This window comes from Ursus arctos, unplaced genomic scaffold (assembly GCF_023065955.2).
Source record: "Ursus arctos isolate Adak ecotype North America unplaced genomic scaffold, UrsArc2.0 scaffold_16, whole genome shotgun sequence".
Lineage (NCBI taxonomy): Eukaryota > Metazoa > Chordata > Mammalia > Carnivora > Ursidae > Ursus > Ursus arctos.
This window is the reverse complement of record NW_026622830.1, coordinates 24299540-24316647: the sequence shown is the minus strand read 5'-3', so window position 1 is coordinate 24316647 and position 17108 is coordinate 24299540. Positions and strand designations below refer to the sequence as shown.

The 17108-nt window shown below is 48.2% G+C and overlaps 1 protein-coding gene across 3 annotated transcripts in view; it reads left to right on the top strand.

Annotated features, from left to right (window-relative positions):
- Window positions 1-17108, top strand: part of ZNF341 (zinc finger protein 341) — a 42211-nt gene that overhangs the window by 3736 nt on the left and 21367 nt on the right. The window contains exons 2-8 of one of the 3 annotated variants that reach the window (XM_026503307.4): window positions 1493-1603; window positions 3549-3745; window positions 5513-5662; window positions 8254-8505; window positions 12542-12737; window positions 14094-14184; window positions 16177-16370. In XM_026503307.4, coding sequence (XP_026359092.1) covers window positions 1493-1603; window positions 3549-3745; window positions 5513-5662; window positions 8254-8505; window positions 12542-12737; window positions 14094-14184; window positions 16177-16370 — 1191 coding nt within the window. Of the gene's footprint in view, window positions 1-1055; window positions 1604-3548; window positions 3746-5512; window positions 5663-8253; window positions 8506-12541; window positions 12738-14093; window positions 14185-16176; window positions 16371-17108 lie in introns of those variants that run through there. The other 2 variants (XM_026503308.4, XM_026503310.4) reach the window with 2 other exon arrangements.

The window sequence follows — 17108 nt, the reverse complement described above, 5'->3', positions numbered from 1 at the left end:
GGAGGATTGGGAGGTGGGTAGAGGAGATAGAGGGATGCTTCATGTTGAAGGGAGAGAGATAGGAACATGGGTTCAAGAGAGGGCATTCTAGAGCAAACTGAGCATGCGTAGCTGTTGATGGGAAGGAGAGGTTGCAGGCATACTGTGAAGAAAGGGACCAGTTGGTGGAGAGTGGTTTCTGAGGGAGGGGTTGGAGGGAAGAGCTGGACTCAGGAGAGACACAGCATGCCTTGTGACAAGAGAAAATATGAATTCACTTCGGCTGCAGCAACTTATGGTTCTAATTTGCATTGCCTTTAGAAGCTGGAGCAGGTGTCCAGGTAAAAGCTGAGAGGTTGGAAGCAGAGCATTGGCTGTGAGGACAGAGAGAAGGAGGCACCCTCTGGGTGTTTTGGGAGGGAGGCAATGTGCTTTGGTGGCCACTTAGATGCGAGGAGGCCTAGCCTCCAGCTGGTGATATGGCTAGACAGTGTACTACTATGAACCTCAGCAGTGTGGCAGCTGATTGGAAAACGCGGAAGTCCTCAGCTTCTCATGGGTGCCCCGACCATAAATTCAAATTACACTGTTTACTGAGGAACTGAAAAGAGAAATACACGTTGGAAAACAGCAGAAGTAAGGATGCCCAAGTGCAAACAAATTTGTGGGATTTGTGGGGTAGGATGGGGAAGACTCAGTAACACGATCTGTGGAGGGGCTTATGATTTAGGATCAGACTGTTCCCCGAAGAAGAAAGAAGCCCAATCTAGCAGTGGCTTAAACAGGGTGGAAGTTTATTTCTCTCGTATGAGAGTCCAGAGGAAGACAGTCCAGAGTGCCAAGGGTGGCTGTGTTCTACAACGTTCTCAGAGGCCCAGGATCTTTCTGGCTTTTGCCCTGCAATCCCTAGGGTATGGCCCTTATTTTATGATTTGGGATGGTGGCTGGACTTCCCACTATCACATTCTTGTTGTAGGAAGCAGGACGGAGGATGGGCCAAAAAAGGGGCATCACATGCCAGGCAGTTTTTTTTTTTTTTTTTTAAGATTTTTATTTATTTATTCGACAGAGAGAGAGACAGCCAGCAAGAGAGGGAACACAAGCAGGGGGAATGGGAGAGGAAGAAGCAGGCTCATAGCGGAAGAGCCTGACGTGGGGCTCGATCCCAGAACTCCAGGATCATGCCCTGAGCCGAAGGCAAACGCTTAACCGCTGTGCCACCCAGGCGCCCCACATGCCAGGCAGTTTTAAGAAAAAACTTCACAGATACTGCCATAGAACACCTTTCCTTAAATCCCATTGTCCAGAATTTAGACATTCCCTAGCTGCAAGAGCAGCTGGGAAATGTAATCCTTATTGTGGGGCCATATTTTCAGCCAAAAGTCTTGGGTTCTATGGCAGTGGAAGTAGGAGAGAATGTATATTGGGGCACAGCCAGCTGTCTTTGCCACAGAGGGCTTGTGTTGGGCCTGGCTCATAAGGAGGAAGTCAGAGGCTCCATTTCTTTTTTCAGGAATGGACAATCAGACCGTCCTGGCAGTCCAGTCATTGTTGGATGGCCAAGGAGCGGTCCCTGATCCAACAGGCCAGAGTGTCAGTGCACCTCCCGCTATCCAGCCACTGGGTGAGTATCTGCTCAGGGTCTCCAGTGGGAAGGGTGGGTAGCTCCTTGTGAAAAACAGGTGAGGCTCATGAGGGGATATGAGAGTGAATTGCCTACTGGGGTGCCCAGGATACCGTCTGGTGTCTGAACCCTCTCCCCTTCCTCCCAGCCTGGGTCTTCAGGCTCATGCTTTTCTCAGATTAGCAACGAGGGCACACTTTCTCAATCACTTAGTGAATTTGAGGATTGTGACATAGGGAATGGCTAGGAGCTTAGTAATGCTTGTACCTTTGACCCAAAAGTTATTTCTCAGCCTCCCCTCTATGAAAAGCACAGGCTGAACCTGAATCTCCAGTTTCCAGGCCAGGCCCCTGAGACACAGAGAAGGCAAGGAACTTTAGAGCCCTGCGTGAGTCTGTGTATTCATTTATTCATTCCACAAACATGTTTGAATACTTGGGAACCATTCTAGGCACAGAGAGATACCCACCTGGGTTTGAATCCTTATTCCCATAGTTCCTGGCTCTATGACCTTGGGCAAGTAAGTTAACTTCTCTATGCCTCAGTTTCTACATCTGTAAAACGAGGATAATATCTTACCTCGTAGAAACCTTGTGGGGATACTTGGGACTCACTTGCAGCTGTTTTGTAAATAAGGAACACAAGTTTCTTGTAGTTTGTACAGATGAATGCTTATTTCTCTTACACGAAGTCCTGATGTGCGTTTGGGGTGGGTATGGTGAGACTCAGGCCCTTTCTTTCTTATGGTTCTAATGCCCTCTACCTGCCGTCCAGGTCGGCTGCTCCAGGTTTCCACTTTCATTTCCGCATTCTAGTCAACGTGAAGGGAAGAAAGAACAAAGTGGAAGTCATACACCTTCCTTTTATTTATTTTTTATTATTTTAAAATATTTTATTTATTTATTTGAGAGAGAGAGGGCGAGCATGAGTGGGGTGAGGGGCAGAGGGAGAAGCCGACTCACTGTTGAGCAAGGAGCTTGATGTGGGGCTCGATCCCAGGACCCCAGGATCATGACCTGAGCCGAAGGGTAAGGCTTAACTGACTGAGCCACCCAGGCACCCCTATATGCCTTCCTTGTAAAAGGAAGTTACATAGACAGTATACTTCTGCTCTCACCTATTGGTCAGAATTCAGTCGCATGACATGTCTAGCTGCAAAGGCTGGGAGATACAGTCTTTAGTTAGACGGTCATGTTTCCCACTATTGCTGTCTAAGAAGGAAGAGTGGATGTTGAATGACAAATAGACATTTCTGCCACAATGTGTCAAGTACTTGGTGCAGTGCATGGCCCGTGATAGACCCTCAGTGGGGAGTGTCCGCTATAGCTAATCATTCACTGTGTTTTTCACTCATTCAGCAAATATCCATCGAGGGCCTATGTACCCAGAAGATATTGCAGTTATGATAATAAGTAAGACTCTTTTCCTCCCTTTCGGGGGACTCACTGTCTGGTGGTGCTGGGAAAAGTGTGATATGAGCGATGCACCCAACCGAAGGAACTGTAACGACTACCTTTAGGAAGGCTTCCTGAAGGAGGTGACATCTGAGCAGAGTCTAGCAGAGCTGTTCTGAGAGAAGCAGCTTGCAGGGGGAATAGGGGATGCAGAGACATAGAAGATCACGTAGCCCATTTGGGGACTGATGAACAAATTCAGGCAGGGTAAATATTCTCAGCTTTGAAGCATACCCGCTCTACTACTTCCTGAGTTCTAATTTTTCGATGCCTGGGTAGACATGGCTGGATATTCCTGCAGGTGCCTACGTGGTTTTGAAATCTCCTTTTGGAAGCACAAAGTTAGCAGTTGACACGGGCACACTGAATCACAGATTGCTGTTGGTTTGGCCATGCCTGTGGTCCAGCCACAGGTTTTCTCCCATCTCTCACTCACCTTGCTTTTTATCATTGTTCCTCTCCCTCTGCTTCCATGTGGGTGTGACCCCTAGATGACGAGGATGTCTTTCTCTGTGGGAAATGTAAGAAGCAGTTCAACTCGCTGCCAGCATTTATGACCCACAAGCGGGAACAGTGCCAGGGGAATGCTCCGCCCCTGGCCACAGTCTCATTGGCCACTAACAGCATCTACACGCCTTCGGCAGCCCCCACGGCAGTCCAGCAGGCCCCACCTCCTGCCAATCGCCAGGTATTCATTCCTTTGTGTGTTCGTTCATTCATTCATTCAAGTCTTTTTTGAGCACACACACTGTGTAGGCTCTGTGATGGACAAATGTTCCAAATCACTGCCCTCATGGAGGTGGGTGAGATAGTACCCAAACATATATGTAGAGATATACTTTTTTCAGGATGTTAAAGTGCAGAGAGATGGGGATGCCAAGACAAGGATGGGAGGTTTTGCCATTTTGTATATGTGCTTGGGGAAGAGCTCTGTGAAGAGGTGACCTATGAGCAGAGACCTAAGGTAATGAGGGAATGAGTCATGCTGCTAGTTTGGGAAAGAGTATTTCAGGAGAAGGGATCAGCAAGGGTAAAGGCCATGGGGTAGGAGTGTGCTGGATTTATTCCAGGACCAGCAAGGAAGTGAGTGTGGCTGGAGCTGAGTGAGTGAGGAAGAGGGTGGGAGATGATAAGGTCAGACAGGCATCAGGGGAACCTGGCGAGCATGTGGGCCTGGTGGGCTTTTACTCTGAGTGAGATGGGAGCCTTTGGAAGGTTTTGAACAGAAGAGGAACATAGTCTGATTTACACATAAACTAGACTACTCTGGCTGCTGTACAGAGAATAGATTTTGGTGGGAGTCAAAGAGAAACCCAGGAAAGCCATTAGGTTGTACCCAGGAGCTGTTGTACCAGTGCAGGCAGTAAGTGGTGGAGGCTTGACCGGAATGGTGGCAGTAGAGGTGGAGAGAAGGGATGAGATTTTGGAAATGTTTTGAAGGCAGAGCCAGTAGAGCTTGTGGGTGGCTTGGATGTGAGGTGTCAGATCAGGAGGAGTCAAGGGGGATCCACTGCAGGGGTGGCGTTGCCATTTACTGAAGTGGGGAAAACAGCAAGAAGAAGATTTGAGAGGGAAGTCAGGAGTTCAACTGGTCATGCTGGGTTTGAGATACCCGTTGGACCTTTAAGTGGAGGTGGTAAGATGCAGACAGATCTACAAGTCTGGAGGTCAGGGGAGAGCAGAGACACCCTGGGTCAGGGGCTCGTAGAGGGATTAAAGAATCCTCATAAAGGAAGCTGGACATGTCTCAGGACGCCAGGTCAAGGGGTCACATTTCCTTCTGGCTTCCTCTTGTCTCCTTATTCCTTTAAAACATTTTCTCCATCCACTGTATAGACATAATTCTTGCTGTCAGAATAAAAACATTCACCCCAGATCCATAGGACTTGTACACTGATACTTCTCAGGCTGCCATAGACCTCTCCTAACACAGAGCATGGTGATTCCCACAGGAATTATGTAGTGCTATTGTTTTAGAAATTTTGAAGTAAAGAGTATATAATCTGCATGTTATTATGCTATGACTGTATTGTATTTTTTACTCCGTTTCCCCTTTGAAGGACACCAAGGCTATTTCCAGTTATTCACTATTAGAAATAAAGCTGTAGAGAATACTCTTGTTCATGGGCTCCCTGTGGACATGCGTGAGTGTTCCTCGAGGAGAGATACCAGAAAGTATTATTGCTGGGTCATGGGGTATTTCTCTTACAGAGAGGTGTGGCTTCGTCTCATTTCATAGATAAAGAAATGGAAATTCTGAAAGGTGGAGTGACTTGCCCAGGGTCACACAGCAGGGAGAAGTAGAGGTGGAAATGAAACACAGGTCTGGGGAATTCCAGAGCCCAAGTCATTTCCATCATGCCCTGTTTCCTTCCAGAGCCTCAGACATTTCTCTTCTCTTCCCTTCCCTTCTCTCTCTCTTTCTCCCCCTCTCTCTCTCATTCACACTACCCAGATCTCCACGTACATTACAGTGCCCCCATCCCCGCTGATCCAGACCCTGGTGCAGGGGAACATCTTGGTGAGTGATGATGTGCTCATGTCTGCCATGTCGGCCTTCACATCCCTGGACCAGCCCATGCCCCAGGGCCCCCCGCCAGTGCAGGTAAGGAGGGGGCTGGCTTTTCCTAGGGTCTTAATTCCAGGCCTGTATGTTGACAGCTGTGGATTTGGACCCTTGTAGAAAGAAGAGTGGTTGGCCTCAGCTCTCTCATGTTGAAGAGAGACTGTCAGTCTCCCCTTGGTCTGTCCTGCTGTGGGTAGGGAAGCAGTCACTTCAGTTGGGACCTAGAACATGACTTTGGGGTTTCACTGCCACAGTCTGGGTATTTTGACTCCTATTTTTACTCTCTCTCTCTCTCTCTTTTTTTAATGAGTGTGCTCCATGCCCAACATGGGGCTTGAACTCATAACCCCACAGCCCCAAGATCAAGAGGCACATGCTGTACCGACTGAGCCAGCCAGACACGCTTCCTATTTTTATTCTTTTTTTTAAAAGATTTATTTATTTGAGAGAATGAGCACAGGTGTGTGCACAGGGGGTGGTGTGGGGAGAAGGGGGCCAGAGGGAGAGGGAGACAGAAAATCTCAAGCAGACTCCCCGCTGAGCACAGAGCCCCATAAGAGGCTCAATCCCATGACCCTGAGATCATGACCTGAGCCTAAATCAGGAGTCGGATGCCTTACCAACTGTGCCACCCGGGTGCCCCCTCCTATTTTTATTCTTAACAGAAGTGTTCCAGTCCATTGGAAAACATTAGAAAATACACAGTAGAAAAGTAAAAACAAAGTTTAATTACTCATAATCAGGAACCTAGAGAGACATGGCAACTGGCAACAACGTGCGATTCTATTTTTGTTTCTTGTTTTTTTTCGTTTTTTGCCTGTATGTCCCACTCCCCTTCACCCGTTTTGGCCACCCTTCCCCCCCGGCAATATACAATTCTTGGTCGGATCTTGGATTCAGGGGGGAAAGAATCTAAAGGCATTATTGGGACACTTTGGGAAAATGAGAATAGGAGGAACTTGAATATTTTAGATAATAGTAGTGTATCAACATGCAATTTCCTGAGTGTGATTGTCAAATTGTGGTTCTACGGGAGAATATCCTGTTCTTAGGAGGTGTATCCGAATACAGTATTGAAGAACAGAGTGTTACGATGTGTGCAGCTAACTACTAAGTGGCTTGCTAAAACAGATAGAAGCCTGTGTGTACGTACATAGATAACACATACACACACGCATATGCATATTACAGATGTGGCAAAATGGTAACAGCTGGTAAATTAGATGCAGTATAAAGACTGATCAGTGTTTTGTTTTTTTTTTTTTAAGTAATCTCTATACCCATGTGGAGCTTGAACTCATGACCCTGAGATCAAGAGTCACATGTTCTACTCACTGAGCCAGCCAGGGGCCCCTGATTACTGTATTCTTTTTGCAGCCTTTCTGTAGGTTTGAGACTTTTCAGAATAAAAGTTGGGGGGCACCTGCCAAATTTTTCCCCAAATATGTTTGACTGTGGAACCCAAGGAACAGCAGTTAAGAGGAACATCCTTTGTGACATACTGATCACCATCATTTTTTTTTAAATAAGATTTTTGCCTAATGTGGGCCTTGAACTCACGACCCAGAGATCAAGAGTTGCATGTTCTACCAGCTAAGCCAGCCAGGCACCTGTGATTACTAACATTTTAATAGCTGTAGAAGATTCCATTGTGTGGATGGACCATCCTCTGTATAGCCAGCCTTCTGTTAACAGACACTCAGATCATTGCCATTTTTTGCTGTTGTAAAAACTACTGGGTAACCATCCATGTACACATATCTTTGCCCACCTGCTTAATTATATTTTTGTGGAATAAATTTCTAGAAGTCAGTGGCTGCATTTCAGGGGTCCACAGCCACCCACACATACGGTGACTCTCGAGAAAGACTCCTAGGACCCGGGATAGTTGTACTCACAGCTGTGGTTTATTCCTGACAAAGGGTACACAGCAGGATCAGCAAGGGGGAAAGACATCAGCTGGAGTCTGGAGAAATCCAGACATAGGTTTCTACTGTTCCTCCTCTTGGAGCAATGGGGAGAGATGGCACAAAACACTTTTTCCGCCAGCAGTGAAGAGCAGCAGTCTGTATGCATGTTTCTGCCCAGGAGGTGTACCCAGGATTCTAGGCTCAGGGCTTTTCTTGGGGATTGGCATGTAGGTGCCACGGTGAGCAAAATTCCAGACTCTTAGAAGGAAAGGAGGGTGTTCACCACAGGTCACATGGTCCATACAAACAATCTAGGTGACCTGGTACAGACTGGTCAGTGCCCCGGATGAGCAAAACAGCCTTATTGGTCATAGGCAACCTTCCACAAGGCAGGTTCTCAGAGGCCATTCAAGAGCTGGTCCCACAAACAAGCCCTCCTAAGACAGCAATACTGGGGCTGTAGGTCAACTCAGTTGTATCCAAGCTGGGCCATTTTTGTCGGCTTTCCTAGAGTAAAGGGATAATGGCACCTGGCTGATGCTTCTTCTGTATTCTTCCATGACTGTGTTGCCATGCCTCCCGTCAGCCCTGTCTTCTGAGCTGCCTTGTGAGGGGCTCTTCTTTCCACGTGCCTGGCTAAGACAAATGTCCTTCCTCACTGATAACAAGACAGCTGATATCAAGAGGGTGTGACACTTTGATTCTCTCTTCTGATTTCAGAGCAGCCTGAACATGCATTCTGCACCCAGCTACCTCACCCAGCCTCCGCCACCTCCTCCACCCCCTCCGCCACTGCCCCCACCCCCACCCCCCCAGCCCCCCCCACCCCCACCCCAGAGCTTGGGCCCCCCTGGGCGTCCCAACCCTGGCGGAAATGGCGTGGTGGAGGTATACAGTGCCACAGCACCCCTGGCTGGGAGTGGCACCGTGGAGATCCAGGCACTGGGAATGCAGCCTTACCCACCCCTGGAGGTGAGCAGAGGTCGGGGTTTGGGAGCGGAGGGGAGAAGCTGGTTATGGTTATCATGGGTAGCCTGGACCTTTCCCGAGCACCAACTGTGTGCCAGGCACTGTGCCAGAGGTATCGTGGGAGACAAAACCAAATCAAGGGGGTATCCACGTCATGGGAGAGAAGGACGTTGATCAAGCCATCATACCTATAAAGGTAAAATGCAAACCATGAGAAGGTGGTCTGAGGTAGAAGTTATAGCAGAAATACAAGCTACCCTCAGGGAGTGCTCAGAACATTCAGAGAACACCAGTGTTTTAGGGAGAAGATTCCAAAAAATTATCTTTGTCGAAGTCTCTTACATTTTTAAAAAATTTATTTATTTTATTTTATTTATTTGGTGGGGGGAGAGCATGGGGAAGGGGTAGAAGGAGAAGGAGAGGATCTCAAGCAGACTCCATGCTGAGCACAGAGCCCAACACAAGGCTTGATCCCCACAACCTCTGAGATCATGACCTGAGCCATAATCAAGAGTCAGATGCCCAAACAACTGAGCCACCCAGGCGCCCCAGTCTCTTACATTTTTAACAAGCTAGATATATGGGTTAGCTATGGCTGTGTAAGAAGTTTCCACAGAACCTCAGTGGTATATGGGAAAATGTATTTATTGTTCTTGCACCTACATGGCTTGCCGATCTTGGCTGGGCTCTCCCAGGTATCTGGAGATGGCAGCTGTCAGCTGCTGTAGGATGGCCTGGGCTGGGATGAGTTAGGTGACCCAGCTGTGCTCCAGGGCATCCCTCATCCTCCAGTGGGCTAGCCAGGCGCCCGCTCACAGAAACAGTGGAGGTGCGGTCACGGAAGCAGAAATGCTTGTGGCCTTTTGGAGTTTAGGCTTTTGACCGGATCTCTTCCGTTGGCCAAAGTAGGTCACAAGGCCAACTTAGATTTAAGGAGTAGGGAAACAGATGCCACATCTCGATGGGGAAAGCTGCAAAATCACACTGTGGAGGACACGGATATTGGGAGGGGTAGAGAATTGAAGCCACGAAGCAGTCCGTGTACCCTATGTGCCCCACTCATTTCCTGCTACAAGCTCAAGGTGCTCAGAGTTCAGAACCTGCCCTGACCCCGGTGCTAGGGGGCGCGGTTCTGACAGCAAGAGCCTGCCTGCACTTGAGGTCACATTAACCCCCACTCACCTTACAGTCTGGCCATACAGACATTCTATGTTTAGAGAGCATGGTTTTCTCTAAAGAGAACCAGACCAGTGGGGAAATCCTACCACCAGCCACGTGATGTTATGAGAGCCTACAGGGGATTTATCCTAGCTGAGGCAATAGAGCAAGCTTCCCTGTGTTGAGTTAAAAAAAACAAATTAAGTCAATGAGATGCTGAGAGGAAGATGCTGGCCTGGGAGGCAGAGGGCACCGGAGCAGGGAGAGCTGCTCTTGTTTGTTTTCCATGTGGACGAGGGTGCTCTTTGAGGGCAGAGCCTGAGTCGTCTTTGATTTGGCGTCCTTAGCCCCTAGCAGAGTCCCTGGCCTCTGGTGCACCTATAGGAGGTGTCTGAAATAGGGCCCTCTGACCTCAGTCTCCTCTCCTCTGAAATGGGAACTCTCCTTGTAGAGCTGTTGAGGTTAGAGAGAGCAAACCCAGCGGCAGTCACATAATTGCTCAGTAATGACTTGCGTGATGGGTGAATTCATCTATGTGATATTGATTGAGCGCTGTAGTGGTCAGGAAAATAGGGACCACTCTAGGTATTTCTGGAGAAGGGATTTAATGCAGGAGGTCAGATGCTGCATTAAAGCCACAAAGGTGGCTTCGGGAGGGCTAGATGGAGCAAAAGGTGAGTTGATGGGTGCTACTGGTTTTCAGGTGCACTGTTGTTGCTTGGCCCAGAAGGCCAGGATGCTCCTGCCGTGCCCAGAGGTGGGGAAGCTGTAGGATTCTGTTGCTGTGCTGCCGTCCTCGAGGCTGGTGGTCAGGAGGGGGATGTAGCGTTCAGCCAGCCACTGCAAAATTAGTATGGCACACCTTCCTGTCTCCCGCCACCGCTGCCAGAGGAAAGCAGTTTCTACCTTCCTCTGCCTTCCAGATCTCATGCAGGTCCTTCTCGTGGGCAGAACCTAATCTGTACTCATAGCCTTGCCAGCAAGGACATCTGGAGAATGTGCACATCAGGGGAGAGCATGGAAGGGTGTAGGAATGGTGCCAAAGGCCAACAGATGAAATCTAGCAGAAGCACCTGTTCCAATGGAGCCGTATCAGATGCCCAGTACCTGCATCCGCAATAGTCTCTATCCATGACGGTGACTCTTCTGGCTCCTGGACCCTATTCCGATGTTGGGAACCCCCCCCCCCCCAACCAGTGCCAAGCAATTCCCAGACACCAGCACAGTGTCCAAGAATTCCAACTCCATTCTGACACTATCTACCCAGAGATAACCGCAGATCCCACAGGTTAAGGGTTCAGTCCCACAAGATTGCCCTCACCCCCACTTTAGCCAGTTGCAAGCAGCCTGTGCTTCTGACGGACAGGCAGCAGATTGGCGATTCCAGCGACCTCCTCCCTAGGGTCTGTTAATTTGCTAGAGCAGCTCATAGAGCTCAGAACATTTACATTTACCAGTTTATTAAAGGATATAATAAAGGATACGAAACAACAGCCCAGTGCATAGGGGAGGTGTGGGGAAAGGGACACGGAGCTTCTGTGTGCCACTTACCCCACATCTCCCTGTGTTCATCAGCCTGGAAGCTGTCCAAACCCAGTCCCTTGGAGTTTTTGTGGAGGCTTCATTGTGTAATCATGATTAAGTCATTGGCTCTGGCTGATTCAACCTCCAGCCCTTCTTCACTCCCCAGAGGCAGGGGGATGGGACTGAACGTTCCAACCCATCAGTCGCACGGTTGGTCCTCTCAGCAGCCAGCCTGCCCTTGGATCAGGGCCAAAAGTCAGTTTCATTAATAATAAAAAAAATAATAAGACACCCATTTCACTTTTATGGCTCTGAAGCATTTCCAGGATCTGTGGATGAAGACCAGATATATCTGACAAATACATTTTGGTCGTCTGAATGGACAAGTATATGTTTTTTATGTATCGTTGTATTATAATATATAAATGAATTCACTGATTCAACAAATACTTACTGAATGCCTACTCTGTGCCAAGGATTACTCCAGGCTTGGGAATAGTGCAATAAACAAAAGCAGACCAAAAGTCCCTGCCTTCGTGGAACTAGGCAGATAATGGAGAAGTAAGTAAGACACACAATTTATTAGATAATGATAAGTCTACAAAGGAAAAAAAAAAAAAGCAGAGAAGGATAGGAAGTGAAGTTTTGGTTAGGCCAGCCTGGAAAAACCAATGAATGATTGTAAATCGTTGAATTAATGCATTCTTCACGATGCCCCAGTGTCATGATGTAAACTTAGTGTTCACTAGGTTTGAGTGGCTCAAAAGTCATTGGTGTGAATGAATTTCTTGTGGCTTCAGTGTCAGTTCTCAGCTGAGAGATGCCTGCTGGGGTGGCATCGGGCAGGATCGGTTAGGAAGTGGGGTTGCTGGTGAGGGCACAAACCTGCTGACTTCCTGGTCCTCCTGTGCTAACAAACTACTACTACTGCCAAGAATGCAATGACAGCAGCTAATGTTTATCGAGTATTTACTGTATGCCACGCACCGTTCTAGGCTCTTTACTTGTTAACTCATTTAATCCTCACCACAACCAGGGAGAGGAGTACTCTGGTTATCCCCATTTTACAGATATGGAACTGAGAGATGTTGAAAGACTTGTCCAAGATCACTTAGATGATAAGGGGCAGAGTCAGGATTTGAACCCAGACTGCCTGGCTCCAAAGCTGCGTCTAACCTCCTGGCTCCATGAAGTTCTACAGGGTGTTGGGAGTGACTGAGCTGACTGAGCCAGATGGAGGGGTTAGGATCGTGATCCTGGCTGAGATTAGCCAGGGCCACAGTGAGGGTCCCCCTGGCTGGTATAGCTCTTTTCTGTCCTTCCCAGTCCTCCTTCCCTCACTGTGCTGTCCTTCTAGGTGCCAAACCAGTGTGTGGAGGCTTCAGTATACCCCACCCCTCCTGTGTACAGCCCCGGCAAACAGGGATTCAAACCAAAAGGACCAAACCCGGCTGCCCCCATGACCAGCGCCACAGGGGGCACAGTGGCCACCTTTGACTCCCCACCAACGCTGAAGACCCGACGGGCCAAAGGTGCCAGTGGACTCCCAGAAGGTGGGCCTGCAGCCTGCCAGAGGCATCTTTCGTCAGCATTCTCCTATCCATAAGGCTGCTTAGTTCTTGTCTTCCCTTTTATGATGGTTAGGATGAAGTGTGCTTGCATGTAGTGGAAAATCCAAAATAAGAATGACTTTAAAATGATTGGAATTTTATTTTTCTCCTGTGCAAAACAAGGCCAGTGACAGGCAATTGGGAAATTGTGTGCTTATATGGTCATCGGGCACTCACATTTCCTCTTTCTGCTCTGCTACCCCTAGGGCATAGCTTCTGTTTTCAGGGTGCCTCATCATCTAAGATGGCTGCTGGAGTTCCAGTCATCAATTTCATATTCCAGGCAGTAGAAAGGATAAAAGGGGCATCTCCCAGGTTCCAGGGGTTTTGCATGATGCTTTTACTTACATCTCATTGATCAAAACTTAGTCACATGACCCTATCTAGCTGCAAAGGAAGCTGGGAAATGTCTCTTTTAGCCAGAAATATTGATGCTCCCATTATTTGGGGGATTTGTGAGGAAAGAAGGGGGGCAATGGATATCAGGCAGGCAAGCAGCAGTGTCTGTCACCTCTTCAGAGATGCTAGCAACGGGACAGGGGCAGTGCTAGAAAGTGGTGGTGAAGGGGAGGGCACAGAAATCAAGAATTTTTCAGGGGTTTTCCAGTCAACTACTTCCATCCTTCCTTCCTTCCACAAATACATGTCGAGCATCTGTGCGCCAGGGTCAGTGTCAGATGCTGAGGATCCAGCATCGTGGTCCATGATTTCTCTGCCCTCAGTTACTGTTAGTGGGAGAGAGAGAGGGAAAACAGGATAACTATTTATGGGGGGCTCCAGGAAGGAGATTATCGGGGCACTATGATTGAGGGTACTGGTGGAGACTGGAGAATGATGCCACTTCTCTATCTGGGGATGACAAGGAGGCAGCTTTGTGGCTGTCTGAGGGGTGAGCAGGATAGCAGGTACAGAAGCCCTGAAGTGGGACCACGCTTGAGGTCTTTCAAGCTTAGCAAGGAGTCCACTGCAGCTGGATGGCGAGAACAATGAGGTTGGCAGGAAGCAGAGGATGCATCGTCCTGTAGCCACAGCACAGAGTCTGGATTTTTATCCAAGGACAGAGGGGAGCCTTTCGAGCTTGTTCTGCTCTTCCAGGCAGAGCATCTCCTGGGCTTTCCTCCTTCAGACACTGTGAAAGGCTCTGTGCTTCTTCCTCTGCCTGTCTGTGGGTATAGACTTCCCAGGGTCTGGGCTTTCTGGCCTCACATCGAGGGGTAGAGTGGTAGGAGGCTGCTCTTGCTGCGTTCAGTTATACCCCCAGCCTCACCACCCCCTCCCACCCCCCACCTTGTTTTTCAGCTGCAGGAAAGCCAAAGGCTCAGAAACTCAAGTGCTCATACTGTGACAAGTCATTCACCAAAAACTTCGACCTGCAGCAGCACATCCGAAGGTACCCAGGCATGGTGGGGCAGGTGGCTCCTCGGCAGCCCTGGCTGGAGGGCCATCCACAGTAGAAGCAAGGCTCCCTCCTCAGTCCCCTTCCCAGGGCGGTGACCAAGGCCCCATCTATCCTGTCATGGTTCTCAGACCTTTGTCCAAGTCAGGTCGGTTTTCCCTCTTCTGTCTCGGGAGCAGTAGGAGGGATCTGTGAAAGTTGTGGGGTCTGCCCACTATGGTGGAGAAGGTCCGAGCCAGGTGGGGTGGGGGGAGAAATGTCCTTGAACGGTAGGGCCTTTGCAGGCGTGAGGGGTGCCTCAATCCTCACCTCTGCAGAAAGGGCTGACCTCAAGGGCTGCCATGCCAAGCTGTGGTCACTTGTGTGACTTGCAAGTTCTGCTCACTCAGGACTAACCGTGAAACCTCCTGTCCCAAGAAAATGCAGGGAGCCCTTCTGGGCCTCGGCTTTTCCATCTGTGAAGTGGCGGAAGGGAGGGTCTTGGGTCTTGTTCCATGGTTCTCACAGAATGGGATACACTGGTACCTGAGATGATTTTAGGTGGTTTCTGGTTATGGTGTTGAGAGGTTCCGAAAGATGTAGAAAATCATTCTCTTTTCGAATTCTTTCAGTCCTTGGAGAGTCAAAGGAGAAAGCCTCGATTTGGTGCTAGTCTCCGTTGAACACCCCTTACATACTGGCTCATCTTTTACAGCAAAGAGAGAGAGAAGGAGAGAGCACATGGACGCATGCGCACGTGCACACGTCAGATTCCAATCGTGGCAGGGAGCAGCTTCTCACTAGACGAGGCTTTCTCAGTCTTGGCACTATTGACTTTTATTTTCTTGTGTTTATTTTTTTTTTATTTATTTATTTTAAGTAGGCGCCACAGCCAGGGTGGAGCCCGGTGTGGGGCTTGAACTCACAACTCTGAGATCAAGACCTGAACAGGCCTGTACCTCTGAAATTAATAATGCGTTATATGTTAATTGATTGAATTGAAATAAATTTTTTTTGAAAATTAAATTAAGTTAAAAAAAAAAAAAAAAAAGACCTGAGCCGAGCTGAAGAATTGGACGCTTAACCGCCTGAGCCACACAGGCGCCCCGGCACTCTTGACATTGTAGATCACGCCATTCTTTTCCGTGAGGGGCTGACCTGTGCCTGGTAGAGTGTTCAGCTGCATCCCTGACCTCTAACATTAGATGCCAGTGGCCTCTCACCCCTCAGCTGTCACAACCTAAAAATGTCTTCAGGCATTGCCAAATGTCCTCTGAAGGGCAAACTCAAACTCAGTTTGAGACCCACTAGTCTACACTAGCACTGCTCAATAGAACTTTCCACAGTGATGGAAATGTCCAAATGGGCACTGTCCAGTAGGGCAGCCACTGACAGTAGGTAGTTGCTGAGCACTTGACATGTGGCTGCTAGGACTAGGAAACTGAATTTTTAACTTAATTTCATTTTAATGAATTTAAATAGTCCCATGTGGCTTGTGTCAACCTTATTGGACAATGCAGCTCTATAGATCTTAATGATATTATTTTATAAATTATTGCATTTTTCAGTTTTTTTGTATTTATGATAAGTGGTTTTCCGTATAACAACAGGAAGCTTAATTTTTAATTTAAGTTTTAAAACAGATTGATTTGAAGAAAAATATTAAATAATGGTATAAGTGCTATGCTGCGACTGCCCATTTCTCCTTCAAAGAATAAATTTCTATTTGAGAGGGATTAAACAATTAGGAAATGTTTTATCTCACCATATGGAGAAGGCCCACAGAGAAGGTCAGCTCCGGGGCTGGTTGATTCAGCAACTCAGTAATGTCACCAAGAGCCCAGGGTCTTTCTGTCTCTGGCCTGCCGACTTGTCCTCATAGTGTCACAGTGATGGCCAGCGGCATCCGCATTCTCTGTCTGGGCCTTCTTGGGAGCTGTGAGCTCCTGTGCTGAGGTCACATCCCAGTTCCTGCATGAGGGTGCTAACAAGCTTTGTTTCCCACAGCCACACTGGTGAGAAGCCCTTCCAGTGCATTGCATGTGGCCGTGCCTTTGCCCAGAAATCTAATGTCAAGAAACACATGCAGACTCATAAGGTGTGGCCTCCAGGGCGTAGCGGTGGCACCGTCTCTCGCAACTCTATGACTGTACAGGTCATGGCCCTCAACCCCAGCAGGCAGGAGGACGAGGAAAACACAGGTAGGTAGAAGTGAGGAATGCCATTGTTCCCATACCTGTCCTCTGAAGCTTCATGGGTTTTATTCCTAGCTGTGTGACTTTGGGCAACCTCCTTGACCTCTCTGGGCTTCAGTCTACTTTATCTATAAAATGGGACATAGCATGAAAGAAGGAATGACAAATGTACAGTATGCCTGGCCTTACTCTAAGACTGTTCCCGTGGAAGACAACACTAATCTATCACCTGTCTTTTTTGCTGCTCCTGGATCCTGCCTCAAAATCTACTTTCGATATATTGCTCCAGGCAGTCACTATCAGTTGACTTGAAATTGAAACCTGTTTGACTTCCATGGGCAGATGGTCTCTTACACTTTGTAGGATTCCCATCTGAGCCATCACTTGTCCCTGAGCTAATGATCATGTCCCTGATAATGCTTTAATTTCTGTTCTGTATGGGAGTTGAGGACTTACTAGGCCTGGAGCAGTGCTGTTAACAAAATTGTAATATGAGGGGCGCCTGGGTGGCTCAGTCGTTAAGCGTCTGCCTTCGGCTCAGGGTGTGTTCCCAGAGTCCTGGGATCGAGCCCCACATCAGACTCCTCTGCTGGGAGCCTGCTTCTTCCTCTCCCACTCCCCTTGCCTGTGTTCCCTCTCTTGCTGGCTGTGTCTCTTTCTGTCAAATAAATAAATAAAATCTTTAAAAAAAAATGTAATATGAGCAACATATACAATTTAAAACCTTCTAGTAGCTACATAAAA